The sequence below is a fragment of the Oncorhynchus mykiss genome, chromosome 16 (assembly GCF_057628025.1).
Source record: "Oncorhynchus mykiss isolate SJ-2025 chromosome 16, ASM5762802v1, whole genome shotgun sequence".
NCBI lineage: Eukaryota > Metazoa > Chordata > Actinopteri > Salmoniformes > Salmonidae > Oncorhynchus > Oncorhynchus mykiss.
Window position 1 is genome coordinate 19,000,303 of NC_143037.1, and position 27,827 is coordinate 19,028,129.

A 27,827-nucleotide genomic window follows, 5' to 3' on the forward strand; every position below is an offset into this window, starting at 1 on the left:
GTTTACTGTAGCTGTTTTAGCGTAAAATACTTATTGGCAAAGGATACAAGTCATTCATATCTTTTAAATACATTCAAGCATTTTAGTTATAACATGAAATAACAAAGTGAGCCTTGAATAACGAAACAATGAATAAACTGCAACATGTCTGCGAAAGCGATTGAATTCAGGAGTGCATTTCACTGTTTTTAATTTTGACTGTACTAAAGACTTTAAAACCTTTTTTTGTTAGAACAGACTATATGGGATGGATTTTTAGAAAAGTAGTTGAATTAATTAGATTCATATTTTGGTGTTTCTATTCCAATAAAAACTCAAATGCCTTTTACAGTAGCCTATGTAGCCCTCAGGGTTTCCGTTAGGAGAATATGGTGCTGTACACCGTGACCGGTCAGGAGTAGGCCTACTGTAGGTGACTGCGAGTGAAGAGTGAAGAGTAAGTGACTGCCAGTGAAGAGCAAAATAATCCAAACATTCCACACCCCAATTGTAGGCTAACCAATACCCAAAGAGAGATTCAGTGGAAATAAAAATCTATTGATTTATCAAGACAATCCCCACGCTTGTCTCAAAGCAGCGCGAAACGGTGCTGAAAAAGTTGACCACACCCGGGTAGGCTATTGAGAAAGGGACCTTGAATAATTAAACAATGAATAAACCGCAACATGTTGGCTAAAGCAATTGAATTCAGGAATTCATTCAAAATATGTGAAACATATGTAGCAGAGGCTTTATGGCTTTGCCATTCCCAAAAACATAGCATCTACCGTGGTATAAATATATTATTGAATTCGATAAAAAGACAAACTATTTCAAAATGCAAATGTTTATTAGGCTACTGTGCAGTGTCTTTAAATATAATGCTCCACCTGTCCTCCTTTCCTACCCTCCTCCTTGATGTCCTTCTTGGCAAGAGTCTATTGTCCTGCTAATAACCCATCATGGGTTGATAGCTTCTTTCGTATTCCAATGTATTGAATGAATGTATTAATTACAGTCATTTAACATTCATTCTCAGAGTGGAAATGTTGTTTGCAGAGTTCACAACCTGCTACACTTGTGAAAAACAACTGTTTAAAAACATGTTTCAAAATGCCTCCAGCTGTCCATCACTACTGTAAACCGAGAACTATATTCAAAAAATAACTACACAGCATCAACAAAAGACTGTTTTAAATGTATATGTTTCATAGGCTACTGTGCAGTCTGGCAAAAACCAACAGGACAATGAGATGTTTACTGTAGCCTAAAAAGTGCCTTATTCCTATTCAGGTTGCATCAGTCATAGACAGAAACTTCTGAGACACAGTATTAATACTCAGAGGTTCACTGGTAAGCCACATTTTCCTCAGGGTCCATCCCAGTTGGTATTTTGTGTCCACTTGTGGTATTTCTCTTAAGTTACACATTTTATTTTACCTTTATTTAACAAGGCAAGTCAGTTACGTACGAACAAATTCTTATTTTCAATGACGGCCTAGGAACAGTGGGTTAACTGCCTGAACGACAGATTTGTACCTTGTCAGCTCGGGGGTTTGAACTTGCAACCTTCCAGTTACTAGTCCAACACTCTAACCACTAGGCTACCCTGCCGCCTACGTTGTCATGACTTGACTTTAACATCCATCTGATGACTGTTATTTATCTAATCAACTAACTATGTTTAATTGTTACCCAATTAAATTAATAATGTAACAAATAACTAATTGGAATCTGGCGCACCACGGTACCATCTCCCGAATTAAACTCTAAAAGGTGACCTATCACGTCAATTAACAGTCAACTTATTAATCATAACCTTGTATCATATCATCATTCTGAACAGTTGTAACCTTCTTGCATCTGCAAAAACCTGAGCCTTACTTATGATTCAGTACTACACAAATTGGTTTCATTATTTATTCATTTATTTCAAACTTTGAAGACCGAGATCGAGTCATTGAAGGCAGACCTAGCGGACTGACAACAATATGGCTGTTCGTTACAAAAGAGATGGAGAGGGCGAGAGAGAGGGACAGAGACGCTAATGTCTTCTGTCATGTAAATGGGGTAGAATTGCATGAAATGTGTTCTTAAAAGGCAGATTCTTTCCAAACCCTAACAAAAAAAGGCCCCTTGTGTGGAAATCCTAAAAATGCCTTTGCTCAACTGACTGTAGCCCATACCACATCACAAATGTTATTATGGCTTATTATAAATCGGCTTTTTCTTCAACAGTAAATTTACCATGCATAGAATTGCATCTTGGTGCATGGATTTGTTTACAGAACATTACTGCCTATGATTTGTTAATCCGGCCCTGTAGAGGCGACATGGTGCCATCAGACTTTTAGCCCATATTGTTCCTAAGTTAGAACTATCAACTCTGTTCCAATTGCATCTGAAAGATGAGACTCTCAACTTGGCATAGAGACATTGACTGGAAGCTAAATATGTATTTAAAAGTTTGAGTAATGTTTTAATATCTTATATATGTATATATATATATATACCAGGGTACATTTCAGGGTACATGTATCTTCATCTACACCAAATTTGGTGCTTTAATCACAATGTGCACTACTGTGTGCATTTTCAGTTTAGCTGTGCACAACTAGTATACAAAATAGATATTATATTTCATTCCTCCATATTAACACAGATATCATGGCATCATTGTGTTTTTTTGTCGGTAACTAGTTGCTTGACAAAATCCCCCAAAAATCTGATGAATCAAAAAACTAATTTGAAATTACATTTGAAAAGATCAGTTACCCTGCTGCCTTAAATATTTAAGTTTTGTCAACTCAGTAGATCAAGCTGAGTTGACTAATGTCACGTTCTGACCTTCGTTCGTGTGTGTTTTCCTTGTTTTAGTGTTGGTCAGGACGTGAGCTGGGTGGGCATTCTATGTTGTGTGTCTGGTTTGTCTATTTCTATGTTTGGCCTGATATGGTTCTCAATCAGAGGCAGGTGTTAGTCATTGTCTCTGATTGGGAGCCTGTTTTGTGTTGGGTTTTGTGGGTGATTGTTCCTGTCTTTGTGGCACCAGATAGGACTGTTTTTTATTTTTTTAAATTTTTTGTAGATTGTTGTACTTTCATCTTTATTAAAGATGCACACAACTAACCACGCTGCATTTTGGTCCGCCTCTCTTTCCCCAGAAGAAAACTGTTACAACTAAACTTAAGTTTCAATAGATACAAGTTAGCACAACTTTAAAAAATAGTACTAATATCAATAGAACTGTAATACAATCTCTGTGACAATTAATAAGACATCAGTATAATTTTTCTGCAACATTCAATTAACAGTTTAATCTACAGATGTAGGATCTTCATTTGAATGCCTTGTTGCAGGAGAACTTTCTTGCAATGCAGGAAATGTAAAACTGGTCATTTTTGAAAAGGCTTCTGAAGTCTGTAATTTCCACTTTGAAATGTCAGACTTGATTTTCCCTTACGAAAAATGTGTCAACCCCTACAAAAAAAGTCAATTAATTATAATCCACATAATAATTCACATTTCGTGTTGTTGCAGGATAATTTTCTTGCTGTAGCAAACTGCCTCAAATTAAGATCCTACATCTGTACATCTCACAGTCACACACACAGCCAGCAAACAGGAATGTCAAATTGACATAATGAGCAGAAACATGAGCCTTCCTGTGGTTGGGGACTGACCGGGAATACAGAGGGGAGGATCTCCATATGGTTATTATATACATAGAGAACACATACACTGCCGTTCAAAAGTTTGGAGTCACTCAGAAATGCCCTTGTTTTTAAAAGAAAAGCAATTTCTTTCTCAACTTCAACAGTGAAGCGGCGACTCCGGGATGATGGCCAGTGTCTGTGTTGTTTTGTCCATCTTAATCTTTTCTTTTTATTGGCCAGTCTGAGATATGGCTTTTTCTTTGCAACTCTGCCTAGAAGGTCAGCATCTCGGAGTCGCCTCTTCACTGTTGACGTTGAGACCGGTGTTATGTGGGTACTATTTAATGAAGCCGCCAGTTGAGGTCTTGTGAGGCGTCTGTTTCTCAAACTAGACACTCTAATGTACTTGTCCTCTTGCTCAGTTGTGCACCGGGGCCTCCCATTCCACTTTCTATTCAGGTTAGAGCCAGTTTGCACTGTTCTGTGAAGGGAGTAGTACACAGCGTTAAAATAGATCTTCAGTTTCTTGGCAATTTCTTGCATGCAATAGCCTTAATTTCTCAGAACAAGAATAGACTGAAGAGTTTCATAAGATAGGTCTTTGTTTCTGGACATTTTGAGCTGTAATTGAACCCACAAAGGATGATGCTCCAGATGCTCAACTAGTCTGAAGAAGATCAGTTTTACTGCTTCTTTAATCAGCACCACAGTTTTCAGCTGTGCTAACATAACTGCAAAAGGGTTTTCGAATGATCAATTAGCTTTTTAAAATGATAAACTTGGATTAGCTAACACAACGTGCCATTGGAACACAGGAGTGATGGTTGCTGATAATGAGCCTCTGTACACCTATGTAGATATTCCATAAAAAAATCCGCCGTTTTCCAGCTACAACAGTCATTTACAATATTAACAACGTCCACACTGTATTTCTGATCAATTTGATGTTATTTTAATGGACCAAAAATGTGCTTTTCTTTCAAAAGCAAGGAAATATTTAAGTGACCCCAAACTTTTGAACGGTTGTGTATCCTCTTCTAAAGCGCTTTCAGGATGGAGGATCACGTGGATCAAACATGCCAAGCGCACACGAGTTATTCAGACGGAAAGATATTATCCCCCTGATGTCTTCACAACCAAAGGAGAGAGGAGAGTAGAGGGGAGGAGAGCATTTCTTCATCCCCATCTAATCTGAGCCTGCAATGTGGCTATGAGGGAGTTTAGTCATAGACCTGTCCTGCATGCTACACTAAGCATCAGAGGCATCATGCCCATAAGGGGCACATATTTGTCCTGTTTAAAATATTAGATTATAATTTAAAAAATTATAATTCTGTAATACTACTAGCCAATTTTATGAAGTTGGCTTTAATTAGCCCAATCTCCCAACTTCGTAATTAGGTACCAAGAAGCCATTTCAGGCTATCAATCAAGTTAGAGTAGCTAGCTTGTCTAACTATCTTAGCAGGCATGTCTTCTGGCAAGGTTGGTAGAAATACAAGAAATACGTGTGCTGAATAAGATACATTCCTTTCAATCTTTTACCCAGATTTTAGCAGAGATGCAGAGAAGCATATTCTGTTTCTTTAGAACAATAACCACCAGTCAGGAGGATACAGACAGCTTGAGTGGTATGCTTAGATATGCAGAAAAATAGACATGTTTTTTTACATAGAATTAAGCATAATGATTATGTCTCTAGATTGCAGGAAAAAAACTGTTTCAGGTGTTGAAAAGTGCAAAATTCTCCAACTTACGGATTGGGGGCATAGCCCCCTCCGGAACATCCCCCAGCCATCCTAACGTACCTTGTGCCCCATCAGATTTTTGGGGTACATAACGCCCTTACTAAGCATGAAGTACACAGAGAAATAGACTAATGTAATTATGCCCCAAAAAACACGTTTTATTATATATATTATATAGATGGAAGCACACAGTATGAAACAAAAACAAAATTCCCTGAAGTGTAAAGCAGAAACCAGGTTGTTTAATTGAAATATTAATGTCATGATGAAGAAGGAAGGATCATGAAAGAGAGAGAAATAAAAGATCTAGATGTAATGAAGGAAGGAACTCAAAGAAAGAACAGAAATGTCTTATTTACATAAACAATCACACCCCTGAGTCAATACATGTTAGAATCACCTTTGGCAGCGATTACAGCTGTGAGTCTTTTTGGGTAAGTCTCTAAGAGCATTGCACACCTGAATTCTTGTATTAAATACTTGAAAGGGTGTGAAGTTGGTAGTTGATCATTGCTCGACAGCCATTTTCAAGTCTTTCCATAGATTTTCAAGGCAAAACTTTAACTAGGCTACTTAGGTACATTCAATGTCATTTTGGTAAGCAGCTCCTGTGTATATTTGGCCTTGTTTTAGGTTATTGTCCTGCTGAAAGATGAATTTGTCTCCCAGTGTCTGTTGGATTGCAGACTGAAATAGGAATTTGCCTTGGCTCAGCTCTATTCCATTTCTTGCTATGCACCCCAAAAAACTCCCTAGTCCTTGCCGATGACAAGCATACCCATAACATGATGCAGCCACCACCATGCTTGAAAATATGAAGAGTGGTACTCAGTGATGTGTTGTGTTGTATTTGCCCCAAACATAACACTTTGTATTCAGGACAAAGTTAATTTCCTTGCCACATTTTTTCCACTTTTACTTTAGTGCCTTATTGCAAACAGAATGCATGTTTTGGAATATTTGTATTCTGTACAGGCTTCCTTCTTTTCACTCTGTCATTTAGGTTAATATTATGGAGTTCCTACAATGTTGTTGATCCATCCTCAGTTTTCTCCTATCAGAGCCATAAACTCTGTAACTGTTTTAAAGTAACCATTGGCATCATGGTGAAATCCCTTAACGGTTTCCTTCCTCTCCGGTAACTGAGTTAGGAAGGACGCCTGTATCTTTGAAGTGACATTTTTTTTAAAACCTATCTACCAATAAGTTCACTTTCCCACGAGGCATTGGAAAATCTCCCTGGTCTTTGTGGTTGAATCTGTGTTTGAAATTCACTGCTCGACTAAGGGACCTTACAGATGTATGTGCGAGGTACAGCGATGAGGTAGTCATTCAAAAATCATGTTAAACACTATTATTACACAGAGTGTGAGTCCATACAACTTATGTGACTTTTTAAGCAAATCCTGAACTTATTAAAGCTTGCCATAACAAAGGGGTTGAATACTTATTGATTCAATACTTTTCAGCTTTTCATTTTTTATTAATTTGTAAAAATTTCTAAAGACATAATTCCACTTTGACATTATGGGGTATTGTGTGTAGGCCAGTGACACAAAATCAAAATGTCCTCCATTTTAAATTTGGGCTGTAAGGCACTGTACCTCCAGCTTTGTCCACATAGTTGCATTGATCTCAAAATGAGTTAATGGACCGAAGAACTCTGCATATCCATCCCCACCAACTTTGTATTAGAAAAGAGCAGTATAGAGGCTTCATGGGGTAAACGAGATTGTTGAGACTCCTGCTATATCTGCATAGCTCTATGCTTGTGTTAGATGAAGTGCACAGTACATGTACATAACATATAAGCTCTCTGAAGATAAACCTTTAGATTTGCGTGAGGAGATTATGAGCTATTGCCAATTTCCCTTATATTCTGAAACAGTCAAGACACTTGAGTTTGATAAGTGAAATTCCTGTGGTTACAAAGATCTCGTGCTTTGCCTCCTCCATAATTAAGTTGCTGCTCTGATGGGTTCCATCCTCCTCTCCTTCTCCAGATGTCAGTAAGTTGAATGAGCACAGAGCTCAGATCAGATTTAACAAATCATAAATCAAAACAACAAAGTTTCAGGACTTTGAGGAACTGGGGATATCAATACCTGATCATAGTTCCTCTTTCAAAACGGAACTCTTATTCACTGCTTATGGTTTCCTATGTACTCAGTCCATTCAACAGCAGGTTTCTATTCCATGTGATCTTGCGGAAATTGATAAACATGGTTGTTGAAATGCAATATATAGCTGTTACACAAAGACGAAAACATATGTGAACCATTCAGGGTTTCATGGATGCATGATTATCACAAATGCTGACTACGGTAATGACTGTTTTTTACCATGTGTGCGTAGAAACGTGTATGTGACATATGCATTCAGTTGTGTTTGTGTACGTTTCCTACCCCTTGGAGCCGATGCTGGCAAGTGATGGAGCCGCCGTCCCCATCCAGGAACGCCCAGAGAGCACAAAGGGCCTCTTTCAACCACTCTTTTAACGCCAATGTCCCACACCCACACTGTCATCCAGACACCCAGAACCACACAGCCTGGAATCATTATGGAATGTTCTGTTACTGTAGCCTACTTCGACAGCAGTAAAGCATTCACATGAAAACGGCACATTAAGAAAAACCTCAGAACCGAGGGGGGAAATCATGGAATGAAAAACCTAGCACCAAATTTGCCCAGAAACTGTCTCCCCTGCTGCTGTCTCAGCAAAGCTGTGTGTCACACTAAAATTGCTTCCATGTCCATTGCTTGTGTTTAGCAATGAGTGGATGATATCCTGTTGGTTTTCCCTACTTCTCAAGCCAAGTACAGCATGCGACTCTGTGGCTAGACTACAAGAACACAATACCATTTTTTTGGGGGGGGGGGGTGATTCACTGTGCTAAGAACAATATTTTAGTTCCAGCAGCTGCCCAGAGAGCTCAGGTGGACTACAGGCCATGTGTTTAAACAGTGTGTCTTGTCAGCCAGGAGCTTCCTAGGACTGCTCTGTGTAGGGAAGACCACTAGTGGATCTGACAGACTCCACAGTCTTATAATTTCAATCCTGAGAGAAGAGGAACAATACTATGAACCCCGATATCCCTGTACTGTACATCAATCTGAATATCATGAGGATCCCTGACATGGAATGCAAGTTAAGGAATAATTGAGTGTTCTTTAGTGAGTATCTAATGTAGAAACGCATGGTCTGCGTCGAGGTCGGTTTAAAAATGTAATGCTGTTATGACATTGGGACACAGTACATCAGGGGTGTCGGATAATGTTTCAGTAGGGGGCACAAACCTGATTTTTTTCATCTAGACGCTGGTATTACATAAACATACTAAGCTGTAGGTTAGCTACATAGGCCTACTGTAAATAAATCACTCATGAGTATGCATGGCAACTCACTGCGGACACTATTTGGATGAATCACAGACACCCTCTAGGGATCAGAATTGCACATGAGCGCTTGACGTTTTAATGAGGCAAACAAGCAGCAGCACTATATCTGTGTTCAGTAGAGGGTAACGTTCACATTCTGCAACAATCCACATACAGTGATGGTGCTTATCCTTGTGGAATACTGTACCTCAGAAGTCCTAGCTCCTGTTATGACAGTATGCTGTTACTATATAGCAATACATGTAATAACATGGACAGTCAAGGGTTTGGATTAACGGAATTTAGCTTAACAGAATTTCACCACCTTTGAGTGGGGAAAAGCAGACATAACAGTACAGTAGTAGTAGAAATAGGAATACTGTCAGAACTTCATTTCGGTAAGTCAACTATCTTTCAACTATTATTTTAAAGGAGCTGCCCAGTGAAAATATCACTTTTTAAAAAGTTAATATTCTGTTAACTCATGCAAATAATGTTGTTGACTTGTCCTATATTTGCATTTGTGGCCAATGCATAAATTGAAGAAAAAACAAAATAAAACCATCTCGAACTTATATCTCAAACATCCAGTTTCAAAATGCTTGCTATTTCCTCATAGAATATGATGTCATCTCCCTGAGGTGGAAGAGCTGGCCAATCAGTGGTTTAGAGGAGGATGAGCTGGCCAATCAGTGGTCTACTTGAATGAATATCTTATGACCATTATATGCCTACACCATTCCAACACAAAAAAAGCTGCTTTTCAACCTACTTAATTACAATTTTTGTAAGGAAAACTATTTCCCTCATTATTGTAAGTATTAATAATCATTTCATAGAAATATGGAAACACTGGGTAGTTACTTCAAGTGCCAATACTGTACTCTTCAATGGTCATTCGTTGCCAACATCCAACATATCAACATATCATACTAATGTTATTTTACACAGCTCTTTTCTCCTTTAGATAACATATTTCATTCCATCTTTCTGTGACACAAGTAAGCACATGTTCCAACCAGGTGACAAATCATCAATATTAAGCAATACATTTTCCTTCCTTTTATGATACTGTACCATAAATTAAGTCCCGATACCTTTCTGTCATTTCAAATCATTATACACTGAGACAATGTTCTTTGCTTAGATCAATGAGTGAAGTCTTCTCTCTATGGCTGTTTCTTCCCCTCGCCCTCTGGTGTGCCCTTCCCTGCTGCAGGACTCTTAACAGCTCTGGGAGTTTTGGTAGCTTTGGGTGGCCTCTCCAACTTCACTAGTTTCTCCTTTTTAACCGTTGTCTCCTCCTTCTTTAGAGTTTCTCCTAAAGACTCCTCATTATCTGACCCCTCCCCCTTGTCACCTTTGACCTTTCTCAGCTTGTGCTTGCCCTTGACTGGGGCGGAGAAAGTGAGCGAGGCCTTGTTGAACTCCAGAGGGAAAATGCCCACGTCTCCGTCGAAGCGGTTCTTGGCCACCTGGAGGGACCTCCGGCCGGGGCATGTCACCAGCTTCTTCTCCTGCAGGATGAGCACGTTGTCTGCCTCCTGGCTGGCCTGGTAGACAGGAGTTTCAAAGATTACTAGTACCAACACATATAGGTTAAACATACATTGGTGACAATGTGTGTTGTGGTGAATCTCTTTGATTGAAAAAGAATGCGGGCCTGTGAAACTAATACATATACAGTACATGGAACTGTTTTTGATAACGTTGTCACAAGCACCACCTATCGATCAAACATAGCGATGCGCCCAACAGAATGACAGGTGTAATGAAAGCACTCAATGCTTTAAAGAGGCAAACAAGGAAGCCGCGTTATATTTATCTGTCTACATTTATATTGACATGATTCAGTATTAGATTTAACCCTGTACTCACCTTGGCTGTTCCAAAGATGGACGCTGTCTGTAGTTCTCTGTCGTCCTCCTCTTTCCTGGGGTGAATGATCAGAGTGACGTGACAGCTGCTGTTGGTGGCAAACTTCCTGAAAGCTCCGATAATGTGGTCCTGGACGGCAAACTTGTCTACAGAGAGGTTCTCCTGGCCCATCATGAACTGCAGGTTGTCAATGATCACGTGACTGATGTCGTAAAGGTAGACTGCGTGTTGCATGGTGTCCAGCACAGCTCTGCAGAGGGAGAGAGGAGGAAGTTATATACAACTCAAGCTGTACAGTACATCTACAGATTGACATATCACTCAACACGTTCAGAGGACTCACTTGATGTTCTGCTGCCCATGGAAGGTCATGAAATAGAGGGGCAGGTCCTCGAACCTGTCGGCCCACGAGTCGTACTGGTCCAGGTTCTCCTCCAGCCTCTGCATGGCGAACTGGGTCAGCATGATCTTGGCCAGGCGCACGTTGTTGATCTCAAAGCTGCCCCACAGCGTGTTGACGCCCTGCATGCACAGGTCCAGGGCAAACTCACTGATGAAGGTGGTCTTGCCGCTGCCCGTGGGTCCTGGAGGGGAGAAGAAAAAAAAGGGAGGAGAGGTACGTTAAAGTTAGAGCCACGATCAACATAGTCTGGTAGCAGATTGATCATTTGCTTTTGTTTTGACTTACACAGTAAAGCAATATTCTCAGTCTGGTGTCAGGTTACAAATCAACCTCAATTTGAAGCATATTCTACCATAACTAGCTATATACGTCTGTGTAGAACAACATGATCAAATGACAATATGTCATCCTACTATACGCTATACCTGTGAAGACTGTCAGTTCCCCTTTGCGATGACCCTTCATGATCCTGTTGAGCTCTGGAAACCTGGTCCATTTCACCCCAGCCACCTGTTCCGTATTGGCAAGCTCCCCGTAGACGTCCTCCCTGAGCTGCCTGAACGACACAATGGACTTGTGGGCGGCGGGGATGGAGGCTTTGACGATGCGGGCCAGGTTCCTGCCCTGGAACAGGGCCTCCAGAGGACAGGGCTGGAACTCCCCCGGGCGCACTAGGGAGCAGCGCTTAAGACCCAGCTTCCTGGAGAAGATCTTGGAGGCCTCCCAGGAGCGCATGTCCCCTCCCAGCCACAGGGTGACCCGCTTGAACTGCTCCAGGTAGGGCAGGAGAGCTGGGGGCAGGGTGTTAACACCCCGGGGCAGAGCCACACTGGGCAGGCCTGTGGCCTGGCTCACTGCCAGGGTGTCCACCTCCTGGCCTGTCAGCACCACCTCAGAGTCCATGCGTCCCACCAGAGGCAGTCCAAACAGGTTGTGGTAGGAGCCAGCCTTGGGCACCGTGGCCTCGGTATAAGCCACCGTCCCACCCTCCATGCTCTGGGCGGATAGCAGCTTGACGCCCCGCAGGCTGGAGTCCCTTCCACCAAACCAGGGGAACACCAGGCTCTTGGTGGGCTTGAATAACCTCACCGCAAACTTTTTGAGTGTGGCGTTGGAGATCTTGCTGATCTGGAACATGGTTTTGACTAGCTGTGCCTCCTCGTCAGGGAGGTCTGAGAAGGGCACGGCACTGGACCAGATCCTCTGCACCTCCCTGAGCTCCTGTTCCTTCTCCTCCCGCTCCTCCAGGCTCTCCGGGTAGCCCAGCAGCACGTGAGGGCTGAGGGAGGCCTGGCCCTCCTTTTGCATCACCTCCAGGCAGTCCTGCAGGTCCTCCCAGCTCCCCTCCACCAGCGTCTCCTTGCACAGAAATTGGCCTGTGGTTTTGTCAATGAACATTGTAAAGCTCTCCCTCCCTGTATCCGCAGGGACACCCACAGCCGAGTCCAGGAACATGCTGGGGGCGTGCAAGCAGCTGTAGCCATCATGGAATGGGATGTCTTTAGAGCGTAGATATTGTTTGATATCGGTCACTGTAATAGGGTCGACCGAAAAGTCTAGGATAGACTTGGTATCCTTTTTGTAGCTCCTGGTACAACTGATTGGCAATGACATCCCCCATAGTTGTCCCTGGGGATAGTTTGAAGGAATAGCAAATCTTGGGGTGTGTGGCTTGGTTAGGACTCTGACAAGGGAGGAAGAGAGGCATCTTTGGGGAGGCATCCTTGGGGTGCTGCGGGCTGCCACCTGCAAGAGACAGGTGGTCCCTTTCAGGAACCAGCTCATCCACATTTGTTACCTGTTCAAGACATTGGAACTGAAACATACAAAAGAAGGATTACACAACCAGCAAGGAAAAACATAGCTACGCTAATCAGTTAGCTCGCAAGCTACTAGCTACATACTGTACATTAGGGATCCCAACTACATTCAGCCGCGGGACAATTTTTTTATTGAGTGTATAGTCAGGGCCGGAACCAGGGTTTACGTTCGCCGTTAATTGCCGGCCTTTGCCCCCCCCCCCCCCCCCCCCCAAAAGAAAAGCAGGTAAATAAAACTGTTGCTCGACAAAATGACCAGAAAAAAATCCATGGCAAAATAATGCTTTTTATTCATTCATATTCATTGATACATTAAATAGATTTTACCTTCATGCTTATCGGTCTATAGGTTAATTTGCATTAATTTGCATTATTTAGTGGAATTAAATTGGTCTGTGTGTATTTTCGTAATTCATCATGTATCTTATTTATCCAACACAACTATCACACACACACACACAAGCCTTCCACAACCATTAGATCCACTAAAAATGAATTTATTTCATCAAAATAGTTTAACCTGCTTTTTATTTGGCTTTCAAGTATCTATGAAAATGCCCTTTTTTGTTACAAATTTAACTAGAACTATGCATAACGCACTAACTTCTTGTAGCAGGCATCTGGCTATAGAAAATGAACACTGGTCTCAACAACCTCAAGGCCTCGTGCTAGTGATTAACCAGCTAATCTTTATATTTCAAGTTTAGCCAACTTGGATCTATTTGCTTGCTAGCAAAGTTGAACTGTTATGAACACACCCTTCCGTCTGTCTCCAAATGTTTGAAAAGCATGTTAGGCTGTCCACTTCAGCAATCAGCAGTCCCGTTCTGTGAGCTTGTGTTGCCTACCACTTCACGGCTAAGACGTTGTTGCTCCTAGACGTTTCCACTTCACAATAACAGCACTTACAGATGACCGGGCAGCTCTAGCAGGACAGAAATTTGACAAACTGACGCGTTGGAAAGGTGGCATCCTATGACGGTGCCACGATGAAAGTCACTTAGCTGTTCAGTAAGGCCATTCTACTGGCAATGTTTGTCTATGGAGATCGCATGGCTGTGTACTCAATTTTATACACCTGTCTGCAGTGGGTGTTGCTCAATTCACTAATATATACTTTTGTATATATAGTGTATTTCAAATGGCCGATAAATCTAAATTTTCCGGGTCACCCAGTCCGGCGCCACATTTTCCTAATGGAAACCATGGCCAGAAAATATAATTAATTTGTACACTGCAAATTGACCACAAGAAGCCCAAACAAATATAGTTAGCTAGTATTTGACAAAAATTAAATAATTTCTTGATAACATTTGTTTACAATTCCATAGCTATGTCTCTCTATTTATGCTGGAAATACTTGAGAACAGATTTCCTAAATAAAAATGTATTTGAACTGATTTCCTGGGGATTTCTGTCTTTTGTGTTATTTACTTTGTTCAGAAAACTTGGGGCCAAATCAAATATATTTCGGGCCGCCAATTGGGGAACCCTGCTGTACATTAACCACAAGATCAGGGGTAGGCAACTGTTCATGGAGGGCCGCAGGTACTGCAGGATTTTGTTCCAACTGGGCACCACACTTCTGACCAACTGAGACGATTGATCAGTTAAATTACTGCCTAAATTTATCCCACCTGGACTTCCAGGTCGGTTAAATCAATAACACGTGGCACTCCAGAACCAGGGTCACCAACCTCTGCACTAGATGCTGGTTGTTGTTAGTAGCTTTCTGGTCTTAATATAAGGTTAGTCATAAGGTTTGCTGTGTGGTTAAGTTAAAATCACATGTTAAGAAGATACATTGTATAAATTGGTGTGGTTTATGACTTAGTGGCTGTGGTAATTAGCTAACTGACGTGAGTAATTTGTGACCTAAACAAGCTAGCAACATTTTTACAGGGGTGTCAAACTCAAGACCTAGACAACCAGGTGAGGGGAGTTCTTAACTAATCAGTAACCTTAATTCATCAATCAAGTAACGTTACTTGATTGACGAAGGGAGGAGCGACATACCGCAAACACTCGGCTCTGCATGGAATGCGTTTGACACGTGATTTAAGAGGCCAAAAAAAGGAAGACAGAAGTGTACAAAAGCGAGGTTGCTGTAGCTTTAACCTTTTATATTGATATGCATCCCCGCATACATTCTTTCAAACTAAACTAAAATTATAATGATGCACACCAACCTTTTCTTACAATTCTTCTCCCATGCATGCTTTTGTGGGCTTTTGTTGCGTTATAAAAATACGTCCGTGTGAAACAAAGCCATCAAACCAGTATTCTAATCGCATACACAAATTATACAAAGAGAACGCTTTGATTGTAAGTTTGTGATTGATAAATCTATTTTATATTCGTATTTGATATTTTTTTTACATCGAAAATCCAACTCAAATGTATAACATGTATAAATGAATTCAACATTTATTGATTCCTGTGTTTTGTCTTTCCGCCCGGACTTTTCACTTGACGGACTGCATGTTCTTCTCATGCCCGTCAAATCGTCCTTTAGCTACTTAGTCCATGGAAGTTAAAAAACATACACATTTTACATTTATATAGAGGTCAAAGTATTTATCAATATTGCAAAATGACATCTAGAGGCACCCCGAGTCGCTTCCTACAAAGTGTTCTGCAAAACGGGGTGGGTCGGTATGTTTGTCAAATGAAGCGCATTTCCCTCATCTTCTCCAAGAATGGACAGAGCTCTCTGGGAGCCAGGTTAGTGTCATAAAGCTAGCTAGCTATCTAGCCTATTGTGATTAGTTACCATTTATTATCTAGTGTGCTTTCTATGCCTGTGATATGTGGTTATCCCGCCTATTTATCTTAAGATGAATGCACTAACTGTACGTCGCTCTGGATAAGAGCATCTGCTAAATTAATAAAATGTAAATGATTATCAACAAATCCTTTCTTAGGGAATTCATCGAAGAAGGAGTGGTGGATTTTGCCCAAAAGAACCCTGGAACCGTTGTCTACGTATCTCCTCAGTCCTGCAGGATCCCTAAAATTGTTGCAGAATACTGTAAGTGTGAATTAAGTGATATTTTGTATGGAGAAATGTGTTCACGTCGATGTATTAAATATTGTTCCGCCATATCAGAATTCACTGCTACAGTAATATGAACTCGTCACATTTTTATGGATGCATTACACAAACATTACGGTAGGTGGCGCTAGAGCCAAACCGTTCATGATCTGTCATTGAGTGTGATCCAGGATCATTGTGCAGTGAAAACCAATGTCGTATAGAATTTTTTAAAATTCATTTTTACATTACATTGTTTGTGATTATTGCAGTTTGGATATTCATGTGATGCAGATCACGTTTTATCAAAACATCCCATATCTTGAGGAATTGTGAATGTGTCTTGTGTTTTCCTGCAGTAAACGGCAATGTGAAGGAGGAAGCCATCACAAGCAAGACGTCTCAACAGATCGCAGAGTTAATAACCAAACTGACCAACCAGTCTGGCCTGGATATCATCCGTATCCGCAAGCCCATCCACACAGACAGCCCCAGCATCCAGGGCCAATGGCATCCCTTCACTAACCGACCCCTGTCCATTGGACCAATCGGACCCCAGAAACAGCAGGCCAACTAAAGACTATGAAACCTCATCATACTGGCAATGTTTTTGTCTGTTATCGTCACCCTCATCAGTGGTAGAACAGGTGTCCACTCTCCACAGAACTGTCCAGAGCAACTCCATGGCAGACAAGCCATTGTGTTTCTGAAACACCTGAATCACCAGATATGTTATAGCATATCTGCCCTTTTCGTTTGAATGAATTTTGCACAGTTATCAGAGGCAACTTGTCAACTGGTATCAGTGGCGTGCATACAGAACAGTTTGTGTGTCCAAACCAGTATTTCAAACTGCTCACTGCAGCTGTGTTTTACGAATAGAATAAAGTGGTCAATGTTTTAGACTCAGAAGTGACTAATTTGTGATCATTTGGGAGGGGCTAATTTAAGACCCTGCGAGGCTAGGTATTTACGTGGATGATCATTTAAACTGTTCAAGCGTTTGAATCAGTCGACTGAGTTCTCTGAAAGACACATCAAAATAATTACAGATGACTACGACAGACAATCCTAGACACATTGTAGAGATGTTTATTTTCCATGGCATGTAGCAGATGTACTCATTTACACCAACAGCAGTGTTTCAAGTTGCCATTACACCACAGTTCAGAAAGAATCTCAACTTACAAAATGTCTGCCAATCTCCAAAACCATCTAAACATTGTGGAATGACCCAGAAACATATGGCTATTGAACATCTCTATCAGCTACCCATCAATAAGAGAACAGTGAATGTTCCCAACGACTTGACTGTAAGCATGTCTTGTATGAACTCTGTGTTGATTGTCTGCCGATGACAACATAGCTGTGGGTGGTGCTGTAAAAGAAGTGGTCAGATAGGATTTCTGGTTGAACTTGATGGATGAGTTCCAGGCAGGTTGCGTGTGACTGGTCACAGGAAAGGAAATAGTATAATCCAAAGGTTGATTGTGTAAAATGCAAAGGGTGCGTGAGTCATGAGTGTGGAAGGGAAGAGGAAGTGCACCTGTGACTGCAAAGCAATTACAGTCATGTGGTCATGCGTTCTCAATTTGTTTGGTGACCAAAGAGGATGGCATTACGTTTTCCGGCTGTGAAGTCAGTGTTATAGATTATAGTTTAAACAATTCATAAAATGTAAAATTGTGCCTCTTCATTCGGGTATGTTTTTTGACGGTTACCTGTCAGAATGTAGGGTGGACTTAAAACAGGAGATGATGACCTTAATAGAGTCCACTTCATACTAGTTATTTAAGTTGGGAAAAATTACAACAGTCTGTTATTCTAAGAACATCTACTGAACAGACTGCTGATTTTTCTATTGATCGGAGTTGGGTTACCACTAGTATTAACATAGCTAATTATTTGTCACACACCGATTACAGGCAGCAGAGACTGACCAGAGTCAGAGAGTTCTCAAATCACATTTTCCCCCCGATGAGAACTGTCAGAGCTTGACTGACACTATGGGTGTAAAAGCTCTAAATAAAGATTGCTGTTGCTTAGTTACGGCCCTAGACCGCCACTCAGACTTGCCTTTTTTCCCACCAGTCTTTCAGCCTGTGCTGTACCCCCATACCCTGTCACAATCATATGTGTGAATTACTCACAATGATATGTTGCGCAGTCTGTGGAGAAAACAGGGTCGTGTTCATTAGGTTCCAAAACAAATGAAAACAGAATAAAATAAGGAGGGACTACCGGTCTTTGCATTGTATAAAACGTTTTCCATTGCGTGTCCTAATGAACATGACCAAGGCCTTGATTATCATCATCACCCAACAGCAATACTATTGGGTATCATGCTGTCGAGACAAAAGGACGCTGTTGGAACATGTTTTGCATAATGCTGTACTGTACTGACTTCGCCCTTGGGCATTGACACACAGGATTATTTCCAGTCAATCTGATGCAAAATAGTGTTTTTATCCTTTACGGGTAGTTGCACAAAACAGTTACAACATACAGTGCCATTCAAAAGTTTGGACATTCCTACTCATTCAAGGGTTTTTCTTTATTTGTACTATTTTCTACATAAAAAACTATGAAATAACACATGGAAGTAACTAAAAACTAACAAAACTAAAAACACATGTAGTAACCAAAATTGTGTTAAACATTGTGTTAAACATTGCCTTCCTTAATGACAGCTTTGCACACTATTGGCATTTTCTCAACCAGCTTCACCTGGAATGCTTTTCCAACAGTCTTGAGGGAGTTCCCACATATGCTGAACACTTGTTGGCTGCTTTTCCTTCACTCTGTGGTTTTTAACCCCTTTTCTGCCCAATTTCATGGTATCCAATTGGTAGTTACCGTCTTGTCTCATTGCTACAAGAGCCATGCTTCCTCCGAAACACAGTCCAACCAAGCCGCATTGCACACAATGGAACTCGGAAGCCAGCCGCACCCATGTGTCAGAGGAAACACCGTACACCTTGCGACCGTGCACTGCGCCCGGCCCGCCACAGGAGTCACTAGTGCACAATGGTACAAGGACATCCCTCTCAGCCAAACTCTCCCCTAACCCGGATGACGCTGGGTCAATTGTGCGCTGCCCCATGGGTCTCCCGGTACCGGCCGGTTGTGACAGAGCCTGGACTCGAACCAAGAATCTCTAGTGGCACAGCTAGCACTGCGATGCAGTGCCTTAGACCACTGTGCCACTCGGGAGGCCTAAATTAACTTTTAACGTGGCACACCTGTTAATTGAAATGCATTCCAGGTGACTGCCTCATGAAGCTGGTTGAGAGAATGCCAAGCGTGTGCAAAGCTGTCATCAAGGCAAATGGTGGCTACTTTGAAGAATCTCAAATATAAAATATACTTTGATTTGTTTAACACTTTTTTTGGTTACCATGATTCTATATGTGTTATTTCATACTTTTGATGTCTTCACTACTATTTTACAATGTAGAAAATAGTCAAAATAAAGAAAAACCCTGGAATGAGTAGGTGTGTCCAAACTTTTGACTGGTATTTGTATGAGAATTGTATTTTCTCCTCAAGTTCAATGATGGCCAAAGAATTACACATGACATGGCCAATTACATGGCTGATAAAATACTAAGTAGATTGTGAAGTAGTAGTCATATCTACACCGAGCCAGAAAACAACACATAACATGTATGTAACACATTGATGTAACACTTTACAAGGGTATACTAAATCTCCTTATGTACAGAGCAAGAAAAGTCCTCGCAAGAGGTATAACGCAAATGAATCATTTAGTCATTGTTAACTCAAATGTATTCTGTAGGTGATGTGGAGTTAAAGGCCCAGTGCAGTCAAAAATTCGATTTTTCAGTTTTATTTATACTGTATTTCCACACTGAGGTTGGAATAATAATGTGAAATTGATGATCCTTCCCTTTTAGTGTAAGAGCTGTTTGAAAAGCCTGCCTGAGTTTTCAGCCTTTTTTGGTGGGATGGAGTTTTGGCCTGCCTGGTGACATCATAGTTACTAGACCAATAGGAAAGAGTTCCAAACCTCTCTGCCAATATCAGCTAGTTTTCTGATAGTTTCCCCCTCCCCACTTAGACCACTCCCAGACAGTCACAGCAACATTCTTGCTTGAGAAATTGCCCTTTGCTAAGAAGCTATTTTTGTCACAGTAAGGTACTTCATTGTTACCTAGAAATGATTTGATATTGAGATAAAAACGGCTGCACTGGGCCTTTGTCTAAACCTCCATTTGAATGTTGTCATGTCTGTACAGTATGACGTGAGCGAGTATGTTTGTTGAAATAAGTGTTCCACAATGTTTATGGGGGCATACAGTATATACTGGAGGTGCGTATTTGACTGTAGTAGCCAGCCTATTTTCCAATTGACAGTAAGTAGTAAGTACACTACAATAACCATATCCAAGTCCCCTGCCATTGGAGATTTCACGTGCTGATTGTCCTTCTGTGTATTTTGAGCAGTCATTGGCTCAGATCATCAGGGTTCCTCACACACTCCTTCTATCCATCTTCTCCATCTCTTCTGAGATCAATGTGATCTGGCTTCTTGCATATCTAAAGACAGATGCAATATAAAACAGCAGACATAAAGACTTAATATGGCAGCAATACACTCTACATATACAGCATGTCTGTTTTTTATTGTTGTTTTAAACTAACTTCTCTCTGTTAAAACTTTAAACGTAACGTGACAACATCAGTGAATCACCTCTAATGAGAAATGACATGCCCTACAGTTTAAATGCCCAGTTTGTCATAAATGTCCAGTTTGTTCTTTCAACTTTGAATGTTCTATTCATAGGCTGAGTGAACACGCTCAACTACCCTCATTTGTGTGATTGCACTTTCGATACATCATGATTTATTTTACATGAAAAGATAATAAGATAAGCAAAACACATTCATCCGGCTCGCTTGAGCCCTGCTGTAGACAAGCTTTTGAACAACATTAATATAACGCTCCTGTGCCATTGTGTTTTTTTACACTTCCACCGAGACACCTTGTGAAAACTGCATGTGTAATGACACACATATCATACTGCATAAATATTCTAAACAACCAGGTTCTGCTCGGCTATTATAATGACCAATGGGAGATGGCACGTCTTTGTTATAGCCCAGCACTAAAACACCCGATTCAACATAAATCACTGCCAAGCCCTTGATTAGTTGAATAGGGTGTTTTCATTAGTGCTGGGCGAGAACAAAGAATGCACACCCGGTGGGTCCTTCCAGGCACAGGGAACAGGATTTAGGAACACTGCAGTAACCCCTTTCCAAAGACAAGGTCACAGGCACTGTTTATAGGCCAGGCTTAATTGATTGGGGTGCTATCATGGAGGTTTGTGAACTCAGCAGAGTCCTCTAGAGCAGGGTGTCCCAAACGCAGTCCCCCCCACCCCCCGGGTGCACGTTTTGGTTTTTGCCTGAGCGCTACGCAGCTGATTAAAATAATCAAAGCTTGATGATGAGTTGGTTATGCTGGTCAAAAACCAAAAACGTGCACCCAAAGTGGGAACCCAGGACCAAGTGTGGGAAACCCTGCTCTAGGGGAGAGGGGGGGATGAGAGAAAAGGAGGGCAGGAGGGGATGATGATACTGTAACGTGGAGAGGCCAGGGAATGGAAAAGGGAGGATATAACGAAAGAGAGGGAGGGAATAAAGGTAGGGGGAGAGAGGGTTAGGAGGAGGAGCAGGAAACCTCTTGGGGTGCAAAGCAGTTCCTGACAGCCCCCCCCCCCACACACAAATTCAGACACGCACATATGCACACACCCTCCCTCTCCTACTCTATCAGCTCACTTCATCAATGCCCAGGACACACAGGTCAAAGGTTTCCCTGTGCCGCTCGGCCGCCTTCGATAGAATCCACACAAAAAAGGACAATAAGCCTTCACTTGGTGTCTCTATGGAGTCCAGCCCATGAGCGATGCCAAGCACCGCTGTTACCGTCAGCAATGCAGTAACAGATACACAAACCGGCGCGCTGTGCTGCGAGCCACCAGGGAGCAGCCGGGCAAGAGCTGATTGCACTTCACTGTGATGAGGAAAGGCCTTTATTTATCACGGCAAGCCTTGACATGTTTAGAGAGTACCGACTGACTGGCCGTTTGGGATCTTGTTCCTATGCTGGATGCATATTCCACCATACGGCACCATATTCCCTATGTAGCGCACTACTTTTGGCCAGAGCCTTATATATTCCCTATAGTGCACTAAACGTAGTGCACTTTATAGAGAAGGATGCCATTTCAGACACAACCACTACTTGCTTTGGTCAGAGTGGACTCTCAAGGAAATGAAGCAGTGGAGTAGGTCGTCGCTAGCGGCATACGTTGTTTTTGCGTTGACACTGATGTCACGTAAACATTGAGAGAGCGTTGCAGGTTAAGTAACAATGACGCAGGTCTTTTTTTGTGCGAAGGTCCTATAGCTCATCTGGCATGTGGCCACCAGCTTGGGACAGCAAAGGACACATAGCAGCAACATCAAACTGGGATGGAATCTGGACTGGACTGTTTCTTTTATACTGTTTTCACACTGTGTCTCCATATACTGTATTCTTTTACGTAACTTATTTTAATACATCTACTACTGTATATATCATTCTTAGTAGATCTTTTTGGTGTACAGAGCCTTCAGAAAGTATTTACACTCCTTGACTTTTTCCACATTTTGATGTGCTACAGCCTGAATTTAAATTGGATTACATTTAGATGTTGTGTCACTGGCCTACACACAATACCCCATAATGTCAAAGTGTAATTATGTTTTTAGACATTTTTACAAATTAATAAAAAATGAAAAGCTGAAATGTCTTGTGTCAATAAGTATTCAAACCCTTTGTTATGGCAAGCCTAAATTACTTCAGGAGTAAAAATGTGATTAACAAGTCACATAAGTTCCATGGACTCATTCGGTGTGCAATAATAGTGTTTAACATGATTTTTTAATGACTACCTCATCGATGTACCCCACACATACAATTATCTGTAAGGTCCCTCAGTCGAGCAGTGAATTTCAATGGTTACTTTAAAACAGTTTCAGAGTTGAATGCTTCTGATAGGAGAAAACTGAAAATGGATCAACAACATTGTAGGTACTCCATAATAATAACCTAAATGACAGAGTGAAAAGAAGGAAGCCTGTACAGAATAAAAATATTCCAAAACATGAATCCTGTTTGCAATAAGGGACTAAAGTAAAACTGCAAAAAATGTGGCAAAGAAATAAACTTTATGTCCTGAATATAAAGCGTTATGTTTGGGGCAAATCCAACACAACACATCACTGAGTACCACTCTTCACATTTTCAAGCATGGTGGTGGCTGCATCATGTTATGAGTATTCTTGCCATCGGCAAGGACTAGGGAGTTTTTTTAAATTCAAATAAATGGAATAAAGCTAACCGCAGGCAAAAGGAAAACTAGAGGAAAACCTGGTTCAGTCTGCTTTCCAACAGACAAATGCACATTTCAGCAGGACAATAACCTAAAACAGAAGGCCAAATATACACAGGAGTTGCTTACCAAGATGAGATTGAATATTCCTGAGTGGCCTAGTTACAGTTTTGACTTAAATCGGCTTCATAATCTATGGCTGTCTATCAATGATCAACAACCAATTTGACAGAGCTTGAAGAATTGTAAAAAGAATAATGGACAAATGTTGTACAATCCAGGTGTGCTAAGCTCTTAGAGAATCACCCAGAAAGACTTGGTTGTAATCACTGCCAATGGTGATTATAACATGTATTGACTCAGGGTGTGAATTCTTATGGAAATAAACTATTTCTGTATTTAATTTTCAATACATTTGTAAAAATTTGTAATAACATGTTTTCACTTTGTCATTATGGGGTATTGTGTGTAGATTGGTGAGAAAAAAATATATTTAAATTTACATTTTGAATTCAGGCAGTACCACAAAAATGTGGAATAAGTCAAGGGGTATGAATAGTTTCTGAAAGCTCCGTACCTACGAATAGATTGCATTTGGATTACCGATACAGTGTTATTTGGGATTGTTATCTGGATTCGTTCTGACATTCGTTTCTAGTTTTTAATTGTTTGATATTTGTACTGCACCGTTAGGAGCTAGTAACACAAGCATTTCACTGCACCCGCTACAACATCTTCTAAACTGTGTACATCAATATGTCTGCCGCAATCGCCTTCCTCTTTCATGGAGAGGAACATGAAAGCTGATGCTTGGTGGTGGTGGACTTTGACTTTCAAAAAAAGGTTGAAATGACAGTGACAATGTGCATGTTCATAGTCATTTGAGAAGTATTTCAACAACATGTGCACGGGCACAGCTTTCTCTCAGTCTTACCTTTGCCTTCTGGTCTCCTGTTGGGCTCACACATCTCTGGCAATCAGATCCATCATCATCATCATCATTATCATCACTCAGTTTCTCTGATCAATCTGACCAGAGATCAGTCCTTAACGATTGTCTTCATTCTTTAATGATAGTCTTCATCCCCGCCAAGTTGAGATAAAACCTGCCGTCTATCCATTCTGCTGTTTTCCCCCTTTGACACAATCCGACGCTAACAACACAAAGATGCTAAAAAGTTCCATTTCAATTTGGTTTCGGCGCAACCATTTCAACTGGCATTGTTGCTACTGATGGCTGCCACAGCGATACTATTGCTATTTACATAAAGCACAAAAGAAAATGAAGATAAGTGTGTGGTATTAAGTTATGACTGCAATGTATTATTTGTCCAACCATATTTGCTCTCATATGAAGTTCTGTAGGCCTGGGTCAATAAGAGCCATCTTAGACGTGTATGGCACTGAACTACCGTACCCATTGTTCTCCGAACTCAATAGTTTAGACGATGGTCTATAATGTTCATACCGGATTTGGTAGTTCCTCACAGTCTTACGTGCATCACCATCTCACTCCATGGTCGTTGGTCATATGACCTGGGCTCTCATCGTCCCGTGTCCGACGATACACCACAGCACTCGCTGTCAGTGTGCCTGCTGACCAGACCATCACTGACCCTACTTCCCCAATAGGGTAAGGATCTGAGGTAGGATTGTAACTAACTTGTGTATGTGTCATGTATGTGACCTTAGGTCCTTGAAAGTCAATCAAAGGGTCCATGTAATAGTAGAATGTGTGTCCAAAATGGTTACCATGACTACATCAATGACTGCTCCAGTTTGGTCAAAGTCAGCGAGTCTTCTTTACTCCAGTGTTCAGGAGGGAACGTGGGCCACTTGTCTCGAGTCACAGGAAGCTGCACATTGAGTTTTAGGGATGGATACTCCCACAAGTTGCTTTGACACTGGGTAAAGAGCAGCAGTATAATACAAAAGTTCGACCTCCCTGCCTCTTGGGGGCACTCTGGGGTAGTTGGGTTAAACCAATAAAACAGATCAATGGGAAAGTGAGGGGGGGGGGGGGGCTAGACAGAGCTCTCGTCTGGCAGCTGGGGGTCCATTTGCGTGTGCTTCCTCTTCTCTAGGATGCGGTTGAGCTCTTCGGTGAACGAGTGGTAGAGGGGAGACGTGCTCCCCTCGGGGTCCGCCGTCTGCCTCAGCAGCACGTAACTGTTGCCGTTCATCTTGCGAAGGACACTGGGTAACGTGGCCGACATCCCGTTGGCGTACTCTGACGATGCGTACGCCGAGGAAGGCAGGGGCGGCGGCATTGGGAGAGGCGGGGCGGGAGGGGGCGGCGACTTTCCCGGAGACCCTCCCCCAGGCACAATCTGAAGGAAGCCGTCGCCCACGTCGTCCACGTTAGAAGCCGACAGGGAGCGGCGTCCGCGCTTGCTGTCCTGCCTGCCGTTGCAGTGGATGGACATGGTCTTGAGCTCCAGATGAGAATGGGAGCTCTTCTTCCTCTCGGCTGCGGCCCCTGACTCGGGCAGCCCCACCTGGGAGTACTTGCGGCCCTGGTAGGGCCCTCGTTTGCAGAAGCTGACGTAGAGCAACACTATGGTCAGCACCAGGCACAGCCCGCCCAGCACAGCCACCAGGGAGATATACATGGCCTCCATGTGCCTGTAGGTCTGGAACTCTGGTCCAAAGGGGAGGGGAGCAGGTGGGGAGGGCAGGGGCTGCTCGGTGGGGGTGCTGGGGGTAAGAAAAGTGCTTGGTGGGGCGGTAGTGGTGGTGGTTGATAAAGTGTTCGTTGTGACTGTTGGCCCCACAGGGAAGGGCAGGTCAGGGTGCACCTTCACCGTGTACAGCCTCACTGGCACCCACACGTCGTTCTCCACGGCGTAGCAGTGGTAGTCTCCACTCTGGTCGGCCCGGGCGCCTATGAGGAGCAGGCCATCGGTGCCCACGCGGTGGCCCGAGTCGAGGTCATAGCCCTGGAGCTCGTGACCATCCAGGGTCCAGTGGGGCGTGGCCAGGTTGGAGCGCAGCTCGCACTGGAGGAGGATGTCGTCCCCAGCCATCACTGTACGCCTGCGGTGGACTACTGAGTGAGTGAGAGAGTGAGAGAGAGAGAGAGAGAGAGATGAAAACAGAAACAGATGTAAAGAGATGGCAGGTCATATTATCAAAGCAGAGCTAGCAGGACATATTAACCTTTCAGCTTCACTTCTCATCTTTATTCGTAGTAAGCTTCTGAAAGCGGACAGAACCCCGCAATGCAGACAGCTCGATCATCTGACCTCTAATTTAATGTAAGAGGAACTGATTAAAGTGAGTGGAGTTGCCCAGGGGAGTAGTAAAAGCGCTGCACACCTCATGAAATCCCTTAATGGCCTTTAAATGGTTTGGGTTTGCGGGCAAAAGAGCCACATGTCGGAATATATTAATGCTGTGATATCCCTTAAAATAGAACTTGTGTGTGTGTGTGTGTGTGAATGTATGATGCATGTGTTTGAGAGCGATTCGCACACGCGTGGTGTGTGAGTGTATGGTGTGTGTGTACTCAGTACATACCAGCTCCTGTGCTGTTGTCACAGCCTCTGTTGCCTTTCTGTATATCCTGGGTTAGATTGGAGCTGAATAGGAGCCAGAAGAATGTTAGTACTCATTTATGCTTCCAGGGTAGTGGGCACCCACACATGCTGTACACGCAGACAAAGTAGGAACACAGAAACGGTAGGACAATTGAACAGGAGTCATTACATATTACTCATTGAAGTACACATAAAATAGGATGTTGGGTTGTGTATTTAAGTAATCAAACAATCCACCCATTTTATACAGGTACCTCACGGTGTGTTCAGTTAAAGTCAACAAAAGAAAGTAAGCAACGACAAAAATTCTAAGCAGAGCCTTTTAGAATATGATAGCAGTTGATCTGCCAGGTTTCTTTTAATTGGAATGAAAGTCTCTCAAACGAACGCGGTGCTCAAAGCCCATCAGCGAATCCACAGGAAAACCACCGAACAGTCTGATACGTCTGCAGCAGTAATGAAGATTCAAATGTCTGACGCTCACTCATGCAGAGTAAATGATTCCAGACACAAAACAGTCCCCAGCCTCACTCACTGGTGTCCCACTAGTGTGTGTGTGTGTGTGTGTACGTACGGGTGCGTGCGTGTGCCTGCCCTCACCTGTTTGTGCGTGAGGATATTTCCACACACAGCGCCCCGTCCCAGCCACAGTAGGGGTCCCGGGCAAACACACAGTCGAAACAGGACGTGTAGCGCTGGCAGGAGGACAAGGGGACCTGCAGCACTGCAGAGTTGGAGCCCACATAGATACTTCCCTGTTGGACGAGAGCTCATGTTACACTGTTTGGTAACAATTTACTTATAAATGGCAGGCACAATGCTTTAAAACGTGTTATTAGCATGTATGAGCAACGTATAGTACCTGTGTCTGGGAGATGACCATGCTGTCTACAGGCTGAGGGTTCTCAAAAAGCTGCAGCTCCTCTATGATGTGCATTTGACCTCCGACCTCCACAGCCCTGTGCAGCCAGCCCTCGTCTGCAGGG

At 42.4% G+C, this 27,827-nt stretch overlaps 3 protein-coding genes across 4 annotated transcripts in view; 1 reads left to right on the top strand and 2 right to left on the bottom strand.

Annotated features, from left to right (window-relative positions):
* Window positions 1-8,823: 8,823 nt before the first annotated feature.
* twnk (twinkle mtDNA helicase) lies at window positions 8,824-15,156 on the bottom strand. The gene is made up of 5 exons (XM_021565062.3): window positions 15,052-15,156; window positions 11,468-12,858; window positions 10,983-11,223; window positions 10,640-10,889; window positions 8,824-10,314 (listed from the first exon to the last, which is right to left on the bottom strand). Exons 2-5 carry the CDS (start codon window positions 12,831-12,833, stop codon window positions 9,931-9,933), a joined length of 2,241 nt encoding a protein of 746 aa, XP_021420737.2. The 5' UTR covers window positions 12,834-12,858; window positions 15,052-15,156; the 3' UTR covers window positions 8,824-9,930.
* mrpl43 (mitochondrial ribosomal protein L43) lies at window positions 14,918-16,805 on the top strand. The gene is made up of 3 exons (XM_021565064.3): window positions 14,918-15,586; window positions 15,787-15,893; window positions 16,256-16,805. The coding sequence occupies exons 1-3, from the start codon at window positions 15,456-15,458 to the stop codon at window positions 16,471-16,473; spliced, it is 456 nt and encodes a 151-aa protein (XP_021420739.1). The 5' UTR covers window positions 14,918-15,455; the 3' UTR covers window positions 16,474-16,805.
* A 167-nt stretch (window positions 16,806-16,972) lies between these two features.
* sema4gb (sema domain, immunoglobulin domain (Ig), transmembrane domain (TM) and short cytoplasmic domain, (semaphorin) 4Gb) overlaps window positions 16,973-27,827 on the bottom strand; it is a 38,583-nt gene continuing 27,728 nt past the window's right edge. Inside the window, exons 12-16 of one of the 2 annotated variants that reach the window (XM_090202140.1) lie at window positions 27,704-27,819; window positions 27,442-27,596; window positions 26,822-26,883; window positions 24,237-26,348; window positions 16,973-20,456 (exon numbers count right to left, since the gene is read on the bottom strand). In XM_090202140.1, coding sequence (XP_090058266.1) covers window positions 25,327-26,348; window positions 26,822-26,883; window positions 27,442-27,596; window positions 27,704-27,819 — 1,355 coding nt within the window. In that variant the 3' untranslated portion in view covers window positions 16,973-20,456; window positions 24,237-25,326. Of the gene's footprint in view, window positions 20,457-24,236; window positions 26,352-26,821; window positions 26,884-27,441; window positions 27,597-27,703; window positions 27,820-27,827 lie in introns of both variants that reach the window. The other variant, XM_021567323.3, reaches the window with a different exon arrangement.

Excerpts from the sequence above, each read along its gene's own strand:
- twnk (XM_021565062.3), bottom strand. The coding sequence starts at position 12,833 with ATGTGGATGAGCTGGTTCCTGAAAGGGACCACCTGTCTCTTGCAGGTG. Across the intron at positions 11,224-11,467 it reads GGAACTGACAGTCTTCACAG|GACCCACGGGCAGCGGCAAG; the intron begins GTATAGCGTATA and ends TCTCCCCTCCAG. Across the intron at positions 10,315-10,639 it reads CCATCTTTGGAACAGCCAAG|GCCAGCCAGGAGGCAGACAA; the intron begins GTGAGTACAGGG and ends CCTGTCTACCAG.
- mrpl43 (XM_021565064.3), top strand. The coding sequence starts at position 15,456 with ATGACATCTAGAGGCACCCCGAGTCGCTTCCTACAAAGTGTTCTGCAA. Across the intron at positions 15,587-15,786 it reads CAGAGCTCTCTGGGAGCCAG|GGAATTCATCGAAGAAGGAG; the intron begins GTTAGTGTCATA and ends ATCCTTTCTTAG. Across the intron at positions 15,894-16,255 it reads TAAAATTGTTGCAGAATACT|TAAACGGCAATGTGAAGGAG; the intron begins GTAAGTGTGAAT and ends GTTTTCCTGCAG.